Raw genomic sequence first — 20456 nt, 5'->3', positions numbered from 1 at the left:
ACTACCTCTAGACTTGGTGGCTTAACACAAGAACCATTGATTCACTCTCAATTCTGCAATTTGTTCTAGACTCAGCTGGGTAGTTCTGTTTGTCTCACCTGGTGGTCATTCATGCAGCTTAGTCATCTGTCAGCTCAGCTGAGGCTAGCTGGTTCAACATGGCCTCACTCACGTGTCTGGAGCATCACCTGGAAGAGTTGAGCAGGCTGTGCCCCTCTCTCCATGTGATCTTTCATCCTGGGCTTCTTTACAATGTGATGGTCTCAGGTTCCAAGAGGGCAAAACTGGAAGCTGCAAGGTCTCTTAAGGCCTTATTCAAATGTCGTACAATGTCTACCACATTTTATTGGTCAAAGCAAGTCTTAATACCTGCCCAGATTCAACTGGGAAAGTAGACTCCACCTCTGGATGAGAAGAGTGGCCAGGAATTGGGGGCAATTTTTAATCTAACACATTTCCTTGGATGTGCTTTCAACTTTAATGTTCTAACTAGACTTGTTATATTTTCTCCTTGAAATGCAGTGAATTGGCTCTTTCTTTAGGGATTACTATAGTATGTGTATCTCAGAGTTCATAGTTTCCTGGGTAATATTCCTAAAAGAAAAGGAAATTTTGCTTTGTGAGAGATACCCACCCTGTCCCACTTTGGTCTTGGAGCTGTCATGTTGTTTTGGTTGTTTCTTGTATTAAAAGGTATATTCAGTGTGCCATGAATCCAGCTGGGTACAGTGGCACTTGCCTGTGGTCCCTACTACGTGGGAGACTGAGGCAGGAAAATCGCTTGAGCCCAGGAGTTTGAGGCTACAGTGAACTATGATCGTGCCACTGCACTCCAGCCTAGGTGACAGAGTGGGACTGTGTCTCTAAAAAAAAGTATATGTGTATATGTATATATAATATGCCATGAATCCATGATATTTCCTTTGTGCTTTTTATCTTCTATAAATCCTCTCCCTTTACCTTCTCTTTCCAGAATATTAATCTAACTTTTCAGTAAAACCAGAAGAAAAGTCTGTTGCTCTTGCTTCCCAATAGCTAGTTTGATCCTGAGAGCTGGATAAGTTCATTGACATCTTCAATACCAGAGCTTAAAAGGATGTAGAAAGATGATTAGTCTAGCGTGGTGGGGTAGCTTTCCCTCCTACCATGCTTATTCCCTCCTACCATTATTCAAGGTTTCATTATTTTCAGGATCATAAATGTCAAACTACTGGGCCATGAGACTTGCATTCACTTACTTAGCTGCATCCTCTCCCTACTTGCCACATCTTTTTGGAACCCTGTAATCAGTCCCCACAAGAGCTGACCCTGTGTGTTCCTGTGTTTTTCAAGTTTCACTAGCCACAAAGGGGAACTGAATATGAACATGCATGCAAACCTCACCAGTTCCCTTTGCAGCCAGCTGAAAGTTGTTTTTCATGTAGAGGAAACAGCGTTTTTCTTTTGAGAACAAACTGAATTTCCACACAAATATGAAGTATTTCATCTTCTGACAGTTCAGAGGACCCAAGAGAAGAGGGCACCAAATTGTGAGAAAGGCCATTAAAAGAGAAACTAGGAAAACAAAGAGACAAACTGAATTGGGGAAGAGAGAGGTGCTGCTGAGTACAGGAAAGGAAAAAAGCAGACCACGGGGAGGGGTGCCGGGGTGCTAGAAAGTCTCAATAAGTAATGGCACACAGGACAAGGCAGGAAATGTAGGAAGGAACTGTCTGCAAAGGGCCTATAATAGCTATGCCAGCAGTATTAATGGAAGGCATTAAGAACTTTTGGTTTAGAAATTTGCTGTTGGACAAAATTTCAAAATATACCACATTTGCGTGATTACTGGGCCTGCCTGAGTTCATGCTATGGAGCCAGGTTTAGATGAAGGTGCCTTGTCCTCACTTCAGAATGCAATATGGTGACCTGTTTGGTGTCTCTGATTACACGGAGAAAAACCAAGAATCAGATATGTATTAACATCTCTTCTAATTTTTTTTTTTTAGAAGATCTCTGTCACCCAGGCTTGAGTGCAGTAACATGATCGTAGTTCACTGTAGCCTCAAACTCCTGGGCTCAAGTGATCCTCCCACCTCAGTCTCCTGAGTAGCTGGGACTACAGGCACATGCCACCATGCCCAGTTAATTTTTTAATATTTTGTAGAGACTGCTTCGCTATGTTGCCCAGGCTGGTCTGGAACTCCTGAGCTCAAGCAATCCTCCCACCTCAGCCTCCCAGAATGCTGGGATTACAGGCATGAACCACTGTGCCTGGCCCAACATTTCTTCTAATGGCATCCTGCCAGGTGCCCTCACACTCTCCTCCTTACTTGCTCAAGTTTCAGAGTATGGTTCTGATTAGCATAAAATACAATGGATCTGTTACCTCTCCTGTCCTGGACATTGCTATTATTAGTGAAAGCTGAGGCTGAATAAAATAACTCTTTCTGAGTTACTTCCCCCACCTCCCTTGATCCAGATCAACTTCCACTATGTATCTTCCTAGTTCTGATGTTTACCCTCAGCTTCTAGCCATTCCATTTTATGTATTTTCTCTGCCTTTCCCTTGGCATTTGGGTATTTAGATACCATATATTGCATGTTTCTACTTGGCCAGGTACATTTATTTACTCATTGAGTCCTCATAACAACCCTATGAGTTAGGTACTACTATAATTCCTGTTTTCTTAGTAGAGGAAATAGAGCTTACCCAATGTTACATTGTAAGTGATGGCAGCAGAAATAACTCAGGCAGTCTGACTGCATCATTCACCCTTTTAACCAGTCTTTTATGCTGCTTCTCAGTTTGTTATTTAATAATGCTTAATATTATTGGGATAAGAAAACCTATTGGATTCAGCCTTACCATAATTCTTGCCATGGCCTTAACGATGGGACCATAATAATCCATATACATTGGCCAAGATCAATCCCCTGGACTGTGTTGGATGGGCAATACCAACATTTTTCTAGCACTTTTTTTTCTTCTAATTTTCCCTCATCCCCTAGTGAACAGCCAATTCTTTCTGTAGATATGCTAATGCATTTAATCAGGTCATCTCCTGGTCTAAGAGACTTTCTGTCTCTGAAGTTGTTTTACATATTTGTACTCAGGTATTTGGATTTTGTAGTTGAACTCTTAGAAAGCATTTCTATTTTCATGTTCTCAAGGAACACCTGATTTCGACTAACTGAAATACCAAGCAATCTAATTATAAGATAATTTCATCTGCAAGTTCTTTAGCTTGGTCCTTGAGGAATGCATAAGGGCCAGTGTTTATTTCCATTTATTGATTAGAAAATTTTTTAGCTTTGCTTCTAGTGTCTGACAAAAGAAACCATAAGCAAAGTAAAAGACAAGTGCATAGTGTTAGAAGTTATTTGCAAACTATATAAATAACAAAGGATTTAGAACCCAGAACATATAAAGAACTACTTCAACAATTTTTTAAAAAGAAAAAGGAAAAAAAGAGATAAGCAACTCATTAGGGGAAAAGGGAGGGGGAGGGGTATAGATATGAATAGGCCATTCACCCAAGAAGAAAACTGAATGAGCAAAAAGTATATGAAATGATGCTTCATTTCACTAGTAATCAGGGAAGCGCAAATTAAAACCACAATGAGATACCATTTCATACCTACCAGATTGGCAAAAATTAGTAAATCTGATAAAACCAAGTGTTGGTAAGGTTGTGGGTAAACAGGAACTCATTTCTGCCTTGTAGTGAGATGGGCACATAAATTGGTAAAATCACTTTGGAAAGCAATTTGTCAAAACTGAGATAAGCTGAAAATGTACATACCCTTACAACCAAGCATTTCTGCTTTTAGGTGTTAGCCATAAACTTCACACATGGGCATTGGGTATACAAAAGACTTCACTTGAGCATGGTTTCAATTAGTGGAAAAAGTGGAAACCACCAAATTGCCCATTGTTAGGGGAAATGGAGAAATGAACCATTGTTTATTCATGCAGTAAAACACTACATCAGTGAAAATGAATGAACAAGACCTACATGAGTCTACATAGATAAACAAAATTTGAGTGAAAAGAGTTACAAAGAATGTAATAGTAAGATACCATTTGTGTAAATTTTTAAAAGAAAAAGTGCATATTGTTATGCATATGTATGTTGTAAAAGCACAAAAATATACGTCAGAGTGATATACACCAACTTCAGGAAAGAGGTTTCCTCAGGGAAGGATGTGAAGTGAGCTTTAATATATCTAACATTTTGGATGATGTATATGGGTATGAAAAAACTTTAAAGTAAAACCAAAACGTTAACATCTTTTCAATTGGGGTGCTGGGTACTTAGCTGCCTGTTATGTTGTGTTTTTCCATTTTTGTATGTTTGAAACGTTTTATAACTAAAAACTATTTATATGTGAAATTACCAAAAAAGAGTATAAGTGTAACAGTTAACTGTTGCTCCCAAAAAACTTGCATGACTTATTAAAGCAAAAAGAGATTCCGTGTATCATCAACACCTGTATCCAAACCATAATTAGAAGGCCTTTCCATCTTCTGATGGTTCTTTATGCATTTCATGGGCCAGAAGCAAAACTAATAAGGGTAGGATGCTCTAATTTGATTCCATTTTTTTTCTTCTATTCAACCTGTATGAGTTTGTTCTGGATTATCGTACATGTTTCAGAGAGAGCTTCCAGAGTATATAAATGTGTGATGGTTAGAAGACTAGTTTTAAAGATTGTTTTTTGTTTTTGTTTTTGTTTTTGTTTTTGTTTTGAGACAGAGTCTCACTCTTTCATCAGGCTGGAGTGCAGTGGTGCAATCTCAGCTCACTGCAACCTCCACCTGCCAGGTTCAAGCGATTCTCCTGCCTCAGCCTCCCGAGTAGCTGGAACTACAGGTGCGTGCCACCACACCCAGCTAATTTTTGTATTTTTAGTAGAGACGGGGTTTCACTATGTTGGCCAGGATGGTGTCGATCTCTTGACCTCGTGATCTGCTCGCCTTGGCCTCCCAAAGTGCTGGGACTACAGTTGCGTGCCACCACACCCAGCTAATTTTTGTATTTTTGGTAGAGACGGGGTTTCACTATGTTGGCCAGGATGGTGTCGATCTCTTGACCTCGTGATCTGCCCGCCTTGGCCTCCCAAAGTGCTGGGATTACAGGCGTGAGCCACCACGCCTGGCAAAGATTTTGTTTCTTTGACATCACACAATTATGATGAGTGGTAAGCAGAAATTTTTGCCCCCAATACATATTAATGGCAATTTATGTTTTTTAATTTTATTTTAATTAATTAATTTATTTATGTTTTTGAGACGAAGTTTTGCTCTTGTTGCCCAGGCTGGAGTACAATGGCACAATCTTGGCTCACCACAACCTCCGCCTCCCGGGTTCAAGCGATTCTCCTGCCTCAGCCTCCCGAGTAGCTGGGATTACAGGCATGCGCCACCACGCCTGGCTAATTTTGTATTTTTAGTAGAGACGGGGTTTCTCCATTTTGGTCAGGCTGGTCTTGAACTCCTGACCTCAGGTGATCCACCCGCCTTGGCCTCCCAAAGTGCTGGGATTACAGGCATGAGCCACCGTGCCCGGCAAAGATTTTGTGTTTTTTTTGACATCATACAATTTTGATGAGTGGTAAGCAGAAATTTTTACCCCCAATACATATTAATGGCAATTTATGTTTTTTAAAATAAAAGACATCTCAGCAATCACCATTGTGCTTGGACAGAACTATAAACAAAAGTGAAAAGCATTAGCAGAGACAATGTCAGTAGAATGGAAGTCTACCAACTTGCATCCCTACATATGTAAAATACAGTTGCTGCTTACATCACAATGCCATGAAGATTAACTGATGATAATGCATGAGAAGCACCTAGAACAGTGAAGGGCACATAAATAAACAGATGTTACTTTGCTTCCCATTCCCTTGCACGTGAACTTGAAGTGGGGAAATAAAAGGAAAAATAGAAGTTTCGAACAAACTTACTACCTCCTTTCCAGTTCTGTGCTCACTGTTACCATCCCCAACCAGCTCTCCAAGTCTTCATCTGAAAACATGGACTGACTGAGGCACTATGGCAGCCACTCAGCTGGGCCATGTAGCTATGACAGAGGACACTACATCATCCAACATGGGAATGCCGCATAGTTTATCTCTCGTCTGAGTTGACATAATTCAGATTATATTCTGAGTTTCAAATCTTTTCTTCCGATTAAAAATACCCCTACAAGCTTCTTTACAAGTGAAGTTTGTTTGTTGGTGGCTGAAATAAAAGGCTCTCCAGTAAATGTCATATCTGTTGTGAATATTTTTCCTGCTTTGTACTTTTGCTTCAGTTTTTATGGTTTGGGACAAAGAATCTAAATTTTTAAGTCAAATCTATGAATTTTTCCCTATAGTTATTTCTGTTATTTTGTTTGAAAGTTCTTTCCCATCTACAGATGAGCTAGTCATTTTTTAATCTTTTATGGTCTCATTATTTACACTTAATTCTTGAGTGTCCTTATAAATTTTGGGGTATGATAAAAGGTAAGGCTGTAAATTGGCCTTTTATTTTAAATAGGCACAGCACTATTATTTATTAATCCATCCTTTCCTTCCTGATGCTTTTTGTGATGTTTCCTATATATGCAGTGATTTTCTCTGAGGGAGGAGAATGTATGGGGGTCACCTGAGCTTTGCAAAAACACACTTAACCCCACCTTTGCAAGATTCCAGCACATCTTGACTAACAGGATCTTTTTTTTTTTTTTTTCTTTTTTTTCTTGAGACGGAGTCTCACTCTGTCGCCCAGGTTGGAGTGCAGTGGTGCAATCTCAGTGGGGCATGGTGGCTCACGCCTGTAATCCCAGCACTTTGGGAGGCCAAGGCGGGCGGATCACCTGAGGTCAGGAGTTCCAGACCAGCCTGGCCAACATGGCAAAACCCTGTCTCCACTAAAAATACAAAAATTAGCCAGGCATGGTGGCACGCACCTGTAATCCCAGCTACTCCAAAGGCTGAGGCAGAAAAATTGCTTGAACCCAGGAGGCAGAGGTTGCAGTGAGCCAAGATTGCACCACTGCACTCCAGCCTGGGTGACAGAGTGAGACCCTGTCTCAAAAAAAAAAAAAAAAAGTCATATACGTATTTTGTACTTTTCTCATATATCATCTGGGATCTGCTTAGACATGTGTATTCAGTTCCACAGATAAGTTTATCCTTGTGTCTGCTCCCCAGTGTTATCCTTACTGAAGGATAAGAATATATTTTAATATCTGATAAAGTATTATATTTTGAAAACCTAAAAAATAATTAGCCCATTAACATGTTGCTGCAGCATCCAGGTTGCTTGTTGGGAGAACTCTCTTCATATTGCTTTTCTTTTGTGGGATAACTTTCAGTAAGTCTTTCATTCATATAGTTATATTACCTCTACTTTTATGTCAGCAGGAATAAAGAATCCATTTTTTAAAGTTGAAAATAAAGCTGTACTGGAAGAGAATTGTCTTTTTCTACTGACCTAATCTTAGAAATTCAACCACCATCAAACCTGGCTCTATACAGCATACTTTTCTAAAACTAACAGCAATAGTCAACACTGAGGTCTCACTCTGACAGCCAGACAATTCATTTTGCCCATATTTGGTTTTGCATGTATGAGATGTTATTTAGAAAGCTGTTCTGAAGGTCTTTGCAAGGTAAAGATACGTATATACTTCTGAATTCCCTTTTCCTGTATGCTTCTAGAACTAAACCTTGGGTTAGGAGAGGTAGGAACTGTTTCCTGCTTGCAAATACTAATGCTTAGTAAGAAATGAAAGATTATATGTCATAGGTAGCCTTAACTTTGGTAAGTCAGTAGCATATTTTTTCTAAAAATTTAGAAACCTTCTCAGGATTCAAGTTACTCTAAGGCATGTTATCAGATTTCTCTCCGTAAGCAATCTGTTATAAATAGACAGATTGATTTATATCAAAATGTATTTTATTCCAAATAATATAGCAATAATTAATTGAGTATACTTTAAAATTTTCTTAAGAATGCCATTGTGCAGAGCTTTATAGTAATCATCTAGTATAATGAGACAGCTTCTAGAACTATGAGTGTATTTATATTCATTTTAATGTTCCTTAAAAGTGATAATAATTGATAATATAATTTCACCAAACTGTATACAATGAGATATGTAAGATGTTTACCAGTAATGTAAAATAAATTTTTAAGTTTGAGGACATGAAGGAAAATAGAAGTTTTCATAACTTAAAACCATACAAACAGAAATGCTAAATTTCATTTAGATGGTATGTGTTAACATTGTCAGGGCAAAGTAATTAATATAATTTTGTCACCTTTTTCTGACCCTCTAATTTTTCTGCAAATTTCAGTATTTATCCTCAAATATTACTTATTTTTAAAATATACTTTTGCTTTGACTTATTCTTTATTCAGTTAATTATATTTGTGGGCACTTATTGAAATATAGTTAACTGGCCGGGCGCGGTGGCTCATGCCTATAATCCCAGCACTTTGGGAGGCCAAGGTGGGTGGATCACCTGAGGTCAGGAGTTCGAGACCAGCCTGGCCAACATGGTGAAATCCCATCTCTACTAAAAATACAAAACAGCCGGTCATGGTGGCGGGCACCTGTAATCCTAGCTACCTGGGAGGCTGAAGCAGGAGAATCACTTGAACCCGGGAGGCAGAGGTTGCAGTGAGCTAAGATCACGCCACTGTACTCCAACCTGGGCAACAGAGTGAGACTCCATCTCAAAAAATATATCTATATATAGTTAACTGAGCACTGTATACAAGCCAAATCTCATTAAAATAAACTCAGTTCTGATCAAAATCTTCATGGTCATTCACATTGATTTCTCAGCCAATGGCCTACCTTAAGTTTTAAGAAGTATTCTGACTTTAAAAAAATTTTATACACCATGATAGAAACTTTCAGATGAGTCCTTGGAGTTTGTCCTAAGATGCTTTTACATAAATTCAGTCAATAACATTCAGGTTCTGTGTATGACCAAAGAACTGGACAAATGCTGGCCAAACTTGCAAGAATGTTTGCCTAATGACACCCACTAGATTGCAACTGTATGGTGTTCTATACAGCTATATTCAAATGGACTAGGAAAAAAGCTAATTACTCCCAACTTTTTTTCTTGTAAGCACCCCTTCCTTCCCTTTCTCCCTATCTTATTCATCCGTCCATTCTTCTTAATTATTCAACAAATGTGTATTGATCTCCTATAGCCAAGAAACGTACTAAGCTCCAGGGAGGCAATGACGAACAAGACTAAGACCGCTTTCTTTTAGAGCTTGCTGTCCTGTTATTTTTTAATGTACATGAAAATTGCAGAGTTTGCTCCTTTTAATTCTAATTTGCAGGTTTTTATTCTTGTAAAGTATTTCAAATACCCAGGAGTTTACCAAAAATAATATAATCACGTGCCTACTACCTAGATTTAAGACATTAACATTTTGCCATATTTGCTTCAAATTTCTCCAGATATAACCATTAACTTTAAGTTGGTATGTATCTTGTATATATTACCATACATGTTTTGTATCTTTATTGTATATGTATTGATCCATAAGAATGTGGTATTGTTTTCTACCAGGCGCGGTGGCTCACGCCTGTAATCCCAGCACTTTGGGAGGCTGAGGCAGGTGGATCACCCTGAGGTCAGGAGTTCGAGACCAGCCTGGCCAACATATGAAACCCCGTCTCTACTAAAAATCCAAAAAGTAGCCGGGCGTGGTGGCATGCGCCTGTAATCCCAGCTACTCGGGAGGCTGAGACAGGAGAATTGCTTGAACCTGGGAGGTGGAGGTTGCAGTGAGCCAAGATCACGCCACTGCACTCCAGCCTGGGCAATAAGAGTGAAACTCTGTCTCAAAAAAAAAAAAAGAATGTGGTATTGTTTTATGTTTTTATATTTTACATAAATGATTTCATGCAGTACATACCCTTTTGCAATTTTGTGGGGTTTTTTTACTCAACATTATATTTGAGATATACCCGTGTTGATGCATGTGAGTGTAGTTCATTTCATTGCATCGCTACATGATATTCCATTTCGTGAGTAAACCAGTTCACTTCTCCATGCCTTTGCTGTTATGTACTTATTTCCAGTTGTTTCGTATTATGAATGTTAGTTCACTAAGCATCATTACATGTTTCTTGTGTACGTATTTGAGTGATTCTGTAAGATGTATACCTTGTAGATGACTTGCTGGATCACAGAATATGCATGTTCAATGTTACTTTATCAAACTGTGGCTGAAATGACCCTATTGTTTATAAACCTGTTTTAAGTAAGGTGTGGTTTTAAGACCTATTGCTAGGCTATTGAATCGTTAGCTTATCTGTTAATTTTTACTGTACAGTATTTAAATTCTTTCCCTTTTTATCTAAGCAGTGATAGATAGTGGGTGATCTCATTTTTTAATTAGGATTTTATTAATTATCTTTTCATCTGTTATAGAGATTTAGGCATAAATGAATACAGTGGCAAATTATACAAGATTTTAAAATGATAAATGAACATATATTTTCTGACACATTGTCAGTTCCCAAATCATTTACTTTTAAACACACTTCAAATTAGTATCAAGTGCTTGATTTTAATAACTACTTTAGTCACTTGAGAAACTATGGCACTTTAATTATTTTGCTGTTAGAGCCATAAATTTCACTTAACTTCATAATCTATGTTAAGAGTATTAGCTTAAAAATGTATTTTGAAAAGATTTTACATACAGATTTAAAAGATAGTACCTTGAAATGGTTTACAGTTAAGCAAATGAAATATCACAAATACAAGCAGAGCTTTGAGATCTGAGTTTTGTAAATGCTAGAACTTTGTTTCCTAATTTTTTAGTTCTTCAAAGAATTAAGAGGCTGCATTATATAATTCATTTTAGTATGTTTACCTCAAGTACTTTTAGAACTAGACTGTATTTTCACTGCCACAGATGTATCATGCAGGGAGTATCCTGGTTTAAATTCTGAAGTGCTTTCACTCCTACTTGGTTCACCTTGAAATCGTCTAAAAAGAAGTTGGCACATTATTTTGCGAATGTTACTGGACATCAGGAAATACATGACTGGATCTAAGCAACTATTGAAAGATGAGAGAACCAGCATGATCTCATTGGTTTTGTGAACAATTTCTTTCCAGTAGCAAGATGATACATTTAGCTGTGAAGAAATGTAGATGAATCGAAAGGCATGATAGGGAACAAAACATATAGTAAAAATGATAAGTACAATAAAGGAGTTACGAGCTGTAGTGGCATATTTACCAGAATTAGGAAATTTTGACCTCCTTTTAGAAATCCTCAATAGATTCTTCCCAATCTTAATATATGAAAGGATTATTAGTAAGAAAATTAGCCAGAACATTACCACAAGAATGAAGTTAAAAATGGCTTCTCCTTTTGCGTTATGCTTATCTCTGTAATGGAAACACATTGTGGAATTATGCCCTCCTTTCTTAAGTGTTAAAATAATCATAGTTAGGAATCCACCAAGAGCAAGCATCCATACTATACAACAGACATAAATACTTTGTTTGGTTGTTATTGCCTTCCGTTGCTGTATAGACCGATTAATTTTTATATAGCGATCCAAACTGATGAATCCAAGCAAAATAATGCTAATGTACATGTTCATATAAAATAGTGTTCCCACAACCTTGCACAGAATCACACCTAGTGTCCACTTGTTTTGGTTAATATGATACATTATTCGGAAAGGGAGGCAGAAGATGAGTAGGAGGTCTGCAATGGCTACGTTAAGTAGATAAATTTGAATGGAATTTCTTTTACGGTGAATACCCAGAAATACATAGAGGGCGATTATGTTCCCAACCAGTCCCACGATGAAAATAACAGAGTAGGATGTTGTTAACACAGTAGATAGCAATTTTTCATCCATGGGACAGGTAGTAACATTTGGTGTTGCTGAGAAGTTTTGTGGCGGTTGGTCGCTATGATTGGTTATAAAGCGCATTCTGTGGGAGGAGTAAGGCCAGCTGCTGACTGAAGTTGTCGTCATTGTTATGGTATGACTTCTCATTGTCTTCTGTGGAGATCAAAAAGTGAAAGTGCTAAATGACATATTCCTCATGTGTAGTTCTTATGTCTTCAGATTTTTCCTACAACAGAATGCCAAACATTGAGTCATTTGCTATTTTAATAACAGTTACTTTAACTAAAAGTGTAAATAATAGGCTGGGCTTCCCAGCACACGCCTATGGTCCTAGCTACTCGGGAGGCTACAGCAGAAGGATTGCTTGAACCCAGGAGTTCAAGGCTGTAGTGAGCTATAATTGAGCCACTGCACTCCAGCCTGGGCAACAGAACAAGACCCCATCTCTTTAAAAAAAAAAAAAAAAAAGACAGTGTAAATAATAAATTATTTATTTTCAGACATTGTGAGAAACTTTACTTTTATCCTACTGTATGTAGTAACATTATTGTATCATTAAACAAGCAGCACATAGTGTGGTATCTCATGGAGTTTCATGCTCTAACCTTTCCTGTGGCCATGGCCTACATTCAAGTTCTGTTTCATGTATTATATTAAAATAACTCAATTTATGAGATCATCTTCTCTTAGGGAAGTTCTTATGGGAATACAGATGGTGGTGAAGAGAAATGACAGCTCATATTTCTCAAAGATGAGCATCAGTTTCTCTAAAGGTATGTACAGCCATAAGAGAGCTGGGCCCACTGCTGGCCCTGCCCAGCTTCAGAACCACTTCCTGCCTTGACTTTTTCCCTCATATGTGGCATTCATTCATTTTGACATGTATTGCTACATGGCGTGTGACTTGTGGTGGTCTCATTCTATAAGTGGGAATAAAGAAGAGGATCCTAAATTTCTTTTCAGCCTAAGACCAAGGTAGGGGTCTTAGGGCATGCAATTAACATAATAGACTAAGAGAATACAGCACCTGCAAGGTTACACAGACTCTTGTATCACTGGACAGGAGAAAAAAGTAACCAAACAAAACCAAGTTAGCTGGCAGCTGCTAGTTAGCCACTCCTAACCTAGAAGCATAGAGTAATAACGTAGATGGGAAACAGCATGTGCAATCCAAGATTTTGAAAGTAACCTGACCAAAGCTTAAATGTGCCCTGGGTTCAATAATTTGAGACTTGCTAGAACCTTCGAAGAGATAGTGTTTGAATTCTACTTGTTTATGGCAGCAGAGAATATTTGCAAAGCTACTTATTATTGGCCCATTGACTGCTGTGAAGAGCTTAGTCTGAGAGCTGGTCATAACAAGTAAAGAAAGCATTTCTGGAGGTCTCATCACATTCCTCTCATAGAGTGACTGCCCTATTTCTCTACAGCAGCCACTTAGCAGGGTTAACATAAAGATGCCCAGAGCAAGGTTCTCAAAATCAGACCCAACTAACTTGTGACCAAGGGCAAATAACTTAATCTTTTCTATGCCTTAGTTTTCTCATTTGTGAAAATGAAAAATGCATAAGAAGAACTTAATCCTGGCACATAGTGACTGCTTAATAAAAGTTAGCTTTAATAAACACCTTTTGATTAATCTCATTTTAGTAAATATCTCACACTTGGCTAAGTACTGTGTGGGAAAGGAAGGTGAATAAGACAGAGACCCTATTAGTAAACATTTTGGAGGAGTGGACATTCAAACCCTGACTGCTACCATGCAAAGTGGATTTGAATTACATAAATTAAGTCCCTGATTTGATCTTATACACAGAGAAAAATAGCCTTTCTTAAAGCTCTACACATAATTTGATTAAAAACAAAGCATTTTGGTAGAGGGTAACATTAAGGTTTAAAATGTTGTAAAGTTGGGGAGCATTGATTCCACAGAAGAGGAACTGGCTGGTGAAGAGGAAGTTATGTAATCCCTGGTAAGAGCCTGTTTCCAGAATTCAGGAAAGTGGAGGGAGAAAGGAAGGGAGCGGGGAAGGACTGAGTCTAGTCTGTCATGTGTCTCAACTGCAGGAAGACAAATTTCAGAAAGTTTATAGAAAGGTATAGGCATGTTTCTTGTGATCTAAGATTCTGGTTTTTGTTTGTTTGTTTGTTTGTTTTGTTTTGTTTTTGAGACAGAGTTTTGCTCTTGTCACCCAGGCTAGAGTGCAATGGCGTGATCTCGGCTCACTGCAACCTCCGCCTCCTGGCTTCAAGCGATTCTCCTGCCTCAGCCTCCCGAGTAGCTGGGATTACAGGCGCCCGCCACCATGCCCGGCTAATTTTTGTATTTTTAGTAGAGATGGGTTTTCACCACGTTGGCCAGGCTGGTCTCGAACTCCTGACCTCAGGTGATCCGCCCGCTTCGGCCTCCCAAAGTGCTGGAATTACAGGTGTGAGCCACTATGCCCAACCTGTGATCTAAGATTCTATAAGGAAAGGGCAATCTAGAAAGAATGTCAGGCTACCAAAAATGAAACTGATAATGCAACCTGCATTACCAGGAAAAGGAAAAGGGTGTCTGTAGAGGAACCACCTATATTGTGTGGTTATGTAGGGAGCTCTCATAGGTTCAGGGAATTGAGGCACAAGAAGTAATGTGATTTTGAGAGCTCAAGTAGCTGAAATGACGTGAAAAACTCACCTGTGAGTAGTTATTTTGGATTTTTTTTCTTCTCTCATGTTAGAATTTAAGTTCCATTAGGATTAAGAACCAAGTCAATTTTGTTCAGCTCTCTGTACCTAATGCTTAGCATAATAAATATTATTAAATCAAAGAGGGAATTTAGTAGAAATGTATATGAAGTTCTACATGTGGATATTAAAAGCAACTGTACAAGTACAGGAAGAGCTTTAGCTGCATTAACAAACACAATTGCAATTGCTCTATCACTAGCGTAGTGTGGTGGCAACGAAAAACCCATCTTTAGTTGAATTCCTAGATACGTGGTGTCTGAAATGAAAATTGTTACTACTATGCTGCTTCTGTCCCAGGCTGGTAGGGTCTCACCTGGAATGCAGTGTTTGATCCACAGCAGCACACTTAGAAAAGGCCATGGACCAAATGGAGAGAAGAACTCAAATCATGTCAAAGAAGCAAGTTAAAGGAAATAGGCACCTTACCCTGGAGATGCGAATGCTTTACAAAGCCATAGAGAAAAGGGTTTCACTTTGTTATATGTGTCTTCACAAAGCAAAACAAGAACCAATGATAGAAATTGCAGAGACAGATGTTGCCTCCTTTTAAGGAAATCATTTTTTTCTAATGAAATGATCTCTCTTGGGAGGCAATATAAGGATCTTACCACTGGAGATTTTTGAGACTACCACCAATTGGGTTCTTTGTAGAAGGGATTATCAGTGGTTCTCAATCCTGGCTGCATATTAGAATCCTCTTGAGGGTTTTTTAAAGATACCAGTGCTTGGCTCCTTCCCCAGATATTCTGATTTAATTGGTCTGGAATGGGTTTCAGGCACTGGTTTCCTTTAAAAGCTCCTTAGGGGATTTTAATGTGCAGTCAGAATTGAACTCTTAAGCTAGATGGCCAAACCATTAACTAATATTTATTTAGTACTTTCTGTGTACCAGACACTGTGTTAAACACATTTATATTACTTCCTTTACATAATTCTTGCAATACTCTGTGAGGTAGGTATCACAAAAGAGGTAATGAAAGATCAAAAGGTTGGCCAGGTACAGTGGCTCACGCCTGTAATCCCAACACTTTGGGAGACTGAGGCTGGAGGATCACTTGAGACCAGGAGTTCAAGACCAGCCTGCCAGCCAAGGCAACATAGCATGAACCTGTCTCTAAAATAAAAAAAGGAAGAAAGAAAGAAAGTTCAAGAGGTTATGATCTTTACTCTTGGCCACACAACTCTTTTTTTTTTTTTTTTTTTTTTGTTTTGAGACAGAGTCTCACTGTGTCACCCAGGTTGGAGTGCAATGGCATGGTCTCAGCTCACTGCAACCTCCGCCTCCCGGGTTCAAGCAGTTCTCCTGCCTCAGCCTCCCAAGTAGCTGGGACCACATCCAGCTAATTTTTGTATTTTTAGTAGAGACGGAGTTTCACTATGTTGGCCAGGCTGGTCTTGAACTCCTGACCTCATTTTCCGCCCGCCTCTGCCTCCTAAAGTGCTGGGGTTACAGGCATGAGCCACCGCACCCAGCAGGCCACACAACTGTTAAATGACAGTGCCCAAGTTAGGACTCAGATCTGACTTTTAGAGCCCATGATGCTTTTCACCAAATCTCACTCCTTATCACATAGGATCAGCATTTTCTTTATTAATATTGAGTTCTATCAGCAGTATTGTGACATGATTCCTTTAACATACACTTTAACAATTTTAAGAACAGGTTATGCCATCTAGCTTTACTTCTTTGGAAAGGGTATTGATCTTATTTGCTATGTCCATTATTATAAGGAAGTAAATCCAGAGTTTACAGAATCGGAAATCATTCATCAGAATGATTGCCACTACCCACAGAGCATATCTTTTTAAACTTACTTCTAGACCCGATAGCCATAATCAAGATGTCTCCAGAAAGCTGTTAGCACAAAGCACATATCCTGAAACCATTTGCCTCAGCTCTAATCTGCAAATAAAATAAGTAATAGTTGGACAAATCTGTCAGTAAGCATTTCTGGTTTTGCTTTAGTCTTCAGTTTAAAGCAAAACCAATGCATTTGTTTACGTTATAATAGTGGCCATCATTTAGAACTATGTATTAGACAGCTAGCATACAATTATTGATTCACAAATTGACAGCTGAGCGCCATGGTTCATGCCTGTGATCCCAGCACTTTGGGAGGCTGAAGCGGGAGGATCACTTGAGTTCAGGAGTTCTAGACCAGCCTGGGCAAGATGGTGAAACCCTGTCTCTACAAAAAATATAAAAATTAGCGGGTATGGTGACGTGCGCCTATAGTCCCAGCTACTCGAGAGGCTAAGGTGGGAGGATCGCTTGAGCCTGGGAAGCAGAGGTTGCAGTGATCCTAGATCACTCCACTGTACTCCAGCCTGGGTGACGGAGTAAGACCTTGTCTCAAAAAAAAAGAACATAAAAAAAAAAAAAATTGGCCGGGAGCAGTGGTTCATGCCTGTAATCCCAGCACTTTGGGAGGCCGAGGCAGGCAAATCACTGGAGGCCAGGAATTCAAGACCAGCCTGGCCAACATAGCGAAACCCCGCCTCTACTAAAAAAATACCAAAAAAAAAAAAAAAAATTAGCAGGGCGTGGTGGCACGCACCTGTAGTCCCAGCTACTCCGGAGGCTGAGGCTGGAGAATTGCTTGAACCCGGGAGACAGAGGCTGCAGTGAGCTGTGTTCATGCCACTGTACTCTAGCCTGGGCAACAGAGTGAGAGTCTGTCTCAAAAAAAAATTTTTTTTAATTAAAAATCACAATTACATTCTGTTTTAAACTTGGTGACTGTTTTTTTTTCTCCTTTGAAGTTGGTTAGTACATTACAATGTCATTCACTATATAAGGCTATTTACTGATATTTTTAAAACTACCTGTTTGATATGTTAAGAATTGCTTGTGAAGACAAGAAACAAACCACTGTGTTTACATAGGGGATTAATTTCCCAGTGGGCATTGCTTGTGACCCATGTGCTATATTGAAGTGGTCACAATAGTTTTGTAATAGTAGATAGTGTTTTTTAAATGTTGTTACTTGGCAAATCCTATTCACAAGTTCAAAAACCTAGTATTAGTGCATTGTACCCCCGCACCACCACCTACTCCTGCAGTTTTTTTTCAACTGGCTCATGTAGGAGTACTGGACCCAGAGGGCAGGACCCAACAGATTCCACTGTGACTCCAGATGAGCAGAAGCTTTTAAAATGCAGTTTGGGTATGTTTGTGAAAATATCACATTGCTATGTTGAAATACATACCTATTTGGTAATAGTCGCAACCTTTCACCGTTTTTAGTTTGACTTGATAATGACTGAATCTATTCAGGGCATGCTTCAAAATTGCATTAACTGCTGTATACAAAATGAAAATTGAAAACATATTACTTTGGAAATAATACTATTAGTAGTGTGTTAGGTTTTGTTACAAATTTAACTGTGTCCATAGAAACACATTTTTAAAAATTATTATTTGAACTAAAGCGTATTTTGCTTTCTCTCTTATCTAATATTCACCTTATTTACTTCTGAAACACCAAACTTAAATGTTATATGGTCTGGTAATACTATAAAATGGTAATAATATAATAAAGAAAAGACAGTAATTTAAAATAGGGAGACAGCATAACTTAAAGTCAATAAGTTATAATTTATAATACATTAGAAATAAAATGTATTGCATATGAAAATAACTTTTAATTCATGCAAGTAAATCTGCAAAATCTTGATGGCAGTATCCAAATGCAGTATCAACAATGTGACTATATTGACAGTAGGAGCTTAAATACCTTGAATGTCTTAAAGTACTTAAAGTAACTAAAAAGACAGTCTCATTTGAAATCAAGGCAGAGGTGTCATTCAAGCAATTTACTCAGTAGTTCTAAAAGCGAATAACTGCTGACATTAGAGTAGCCTTATCACCACGAATCACGTTTCACTTTGAATGTTCAGATAATCAAATTTTAGCTGAAATGAAGGTTCATTTATGTAGCTGAAATCAAGAAATACTCACAGTTCAGGTTCGCCTGAAGTAAAAGGAGCAGAACCCCAAGCTTCCCTAGACACTGAGACTCGTCTTGGTTGTGTCAGCTGGGCTCTTCCATCCGGTCGTGGTGCAATTGGTTGGGGTTCTCTTCTTTTTTATGTTCATATGTGGTGGTAGGGTTTTTTTTTCCCCCTCTTTTTTTTTTTTTTCTTTTTTCGGTATGACAACTCTCAGATTCCTTTTGAAAATATTAAAAAGCCCTACTACCATGGAACAACTTTAAGCTCAACCAACACTGAACTTTAGGAAATTATTTATATCTTCTTTATGAATACCTTCCAACTTGACAATTGTGGAACGTTTTCCTCCCCCCGCTCAAAATTTAAAAGTTTTATAAATTCTAAGCAGAAATATGTATTTTCTGTGTTTTGTAAGAAATGATACATAATATGCTATATGGACTTTCAAAGCACAAGCACTGAATTTCTGTTTAAGTTTTCATCTGTACATTATTTTAGCATATTTTCATGTATTCCTTTAAGACCTTTGCTAAAACAAACTTGTATTATTAGGACTAGATGAGATTTCTGATGGTGTTCTCCCCTTTTGATCACTATGATAAACTCTCCCGAGCAAATTAAAACATCACCTGTATTTTAAGCAAAATAATGATGGGATTCTGCAGTCTTGGTTTTGATCCTAGTCCAAAATATAACTACTATCTGTCCATCTATGTAACTGCTGGCCCTGCAGTTTAGTGTTATTTCCCTTTTTTTGTTGTCATTTGAAATGAAGAAGTTAGTTTTTATTCTCCCCATAATTGTTATCCTGCAGCTTGTTTGCACTAAATATTTGACTCATTGGGCTGTATCTAACATTCTGATTATTTCTGGGTACACTCTTCTGAACATTATATTCTCCAGAGCTTTTTGTTTGTTATAAATATGATATATGGGACAGGATATTTTTAAATTAATAGAATAAAAATGTTTTGTAGCTCTTACTTCCCCTTAGAACCTCTGAGAAGGAAGGTGGTTGCTGTATTGGTCCTGCGATATTGTTGTATTGGCAGGATTTTATTTTATTGTGGTACAATATGTAACATTAAATTTACCATCTTAACTTTTTTTTTTTTTTTTTTGAGACGGAGTTTCGCTCTTGTCGCCCAGGCGACAAGAGATTGTACAATGGCACAATCTCGGCTCACTGCAGCCTCCACCTCCCAGGTTCAAGCGATTCTCCTGCCTCAGCCTCCCAAGTAGCTGGGATTACAGACATGCACCACCATGCCCGGCTAATTTTGTATTTTTAATAGAGACAGGGTTTCGCCATGTTGGCTAGGCTAGTTTCAAACTCCTGACCTCAGGTGGTCCACCCACCTCAGCCTCCCAAAGTGCTGGGATTACAGGTGTGAGCCATTGCGCCCAGCCCCATCTTAACCATTTTTAAGTATACAATTCAATAGTGTTAAGTATATTCACATTGTTGTGCAACAGTTTCTAGAAGTTTTTCATCTTGCACAACTAAAACTCTTCACCACTAAACTATTTCTCTCCTCTCCCCCTGCCCTTGACAATCATGATTCTTTATGTTTCATTGATTTGGACTACTTTGGACACTTCATATGAGTGGAATCACACAGTATTTGTCCTTTTGTGACATGTTTATTTCACTTGGTGTCATATCCTCGAGGTTCATCTGCGTTGCAGCATGTTACAGGATTTCCTTCTTTTATCAAACTGCATTATATTCCACTGTATATGCACCACATTTTCCCTATGCATTCATCTGTTGATGGATTTTTTGGGTTGCTTCCACCTCTTGACTAATGTGAATAATGCTGCAGTGAACATGAGTATGCATATATCTCTTCAAGATCCTAGCAGGAATTTTTTAATGAC

General features: G+C 38.4%; 2 protein-coding genes across 28 annotated transcripts in view; one reads left to right on the top strand and one right to left on the bottom strand.

Moving 5' to 3' along the window:
* The window catches only part of CASK (calcium/calmodulin dependent serine protein kinase), a 409365-nt gene that overhangs the window by 218923 nt on the left and 169986 nt on the right, over window positions 1-20456 (top strand). The window lies entirely within an intron of this gene.
* On the bottom strand, window positions 8056-18712 carry GPR34 (G protein-coupled receptor 34). Of its 8 annotated transcripts, none has more exons than XM_009438958.5 (4): window positions 18583-18694; window positions 17832-17924; window positions 16437-16524; window positions 10487-12114 (listed from the first exon to the last, which is right to left on the bottom strand). In XM_009438958.5, the coding sequence occupies exon 4, from the start codon at window positions 12033-12035 to the stop codon at window positions 10890-10892; it is 1146 nt and encodes a 381-aa protein (XP_009437233.1). In that variant the 5' UTR covers window positions 12036-12114; window positions 16437-16524; window positions 17832-17924; window positions 18583-18694; the 3' UTR covers window positions 10487-10889.

This window comes from Pan troglodytes, chromosome X (assembly GCF_028858775.2).
Source record: "Pan troglodytes isolate AG18354 chromosome X, NHGRI_mPanTro3-v2.0_pri, whole genome shotgun sequence".
Lineage (NCBI taxonomy): Eukaryota > Metazoa > Chordata > Mammalia > Primates > Hominidae > Pan > Pan troglodytes.
The sequence above is the reverse complement of the archived record's forward strand: the minus strand, read 5'-3'. Positions and strand labels throughout refer to the sequence as shown.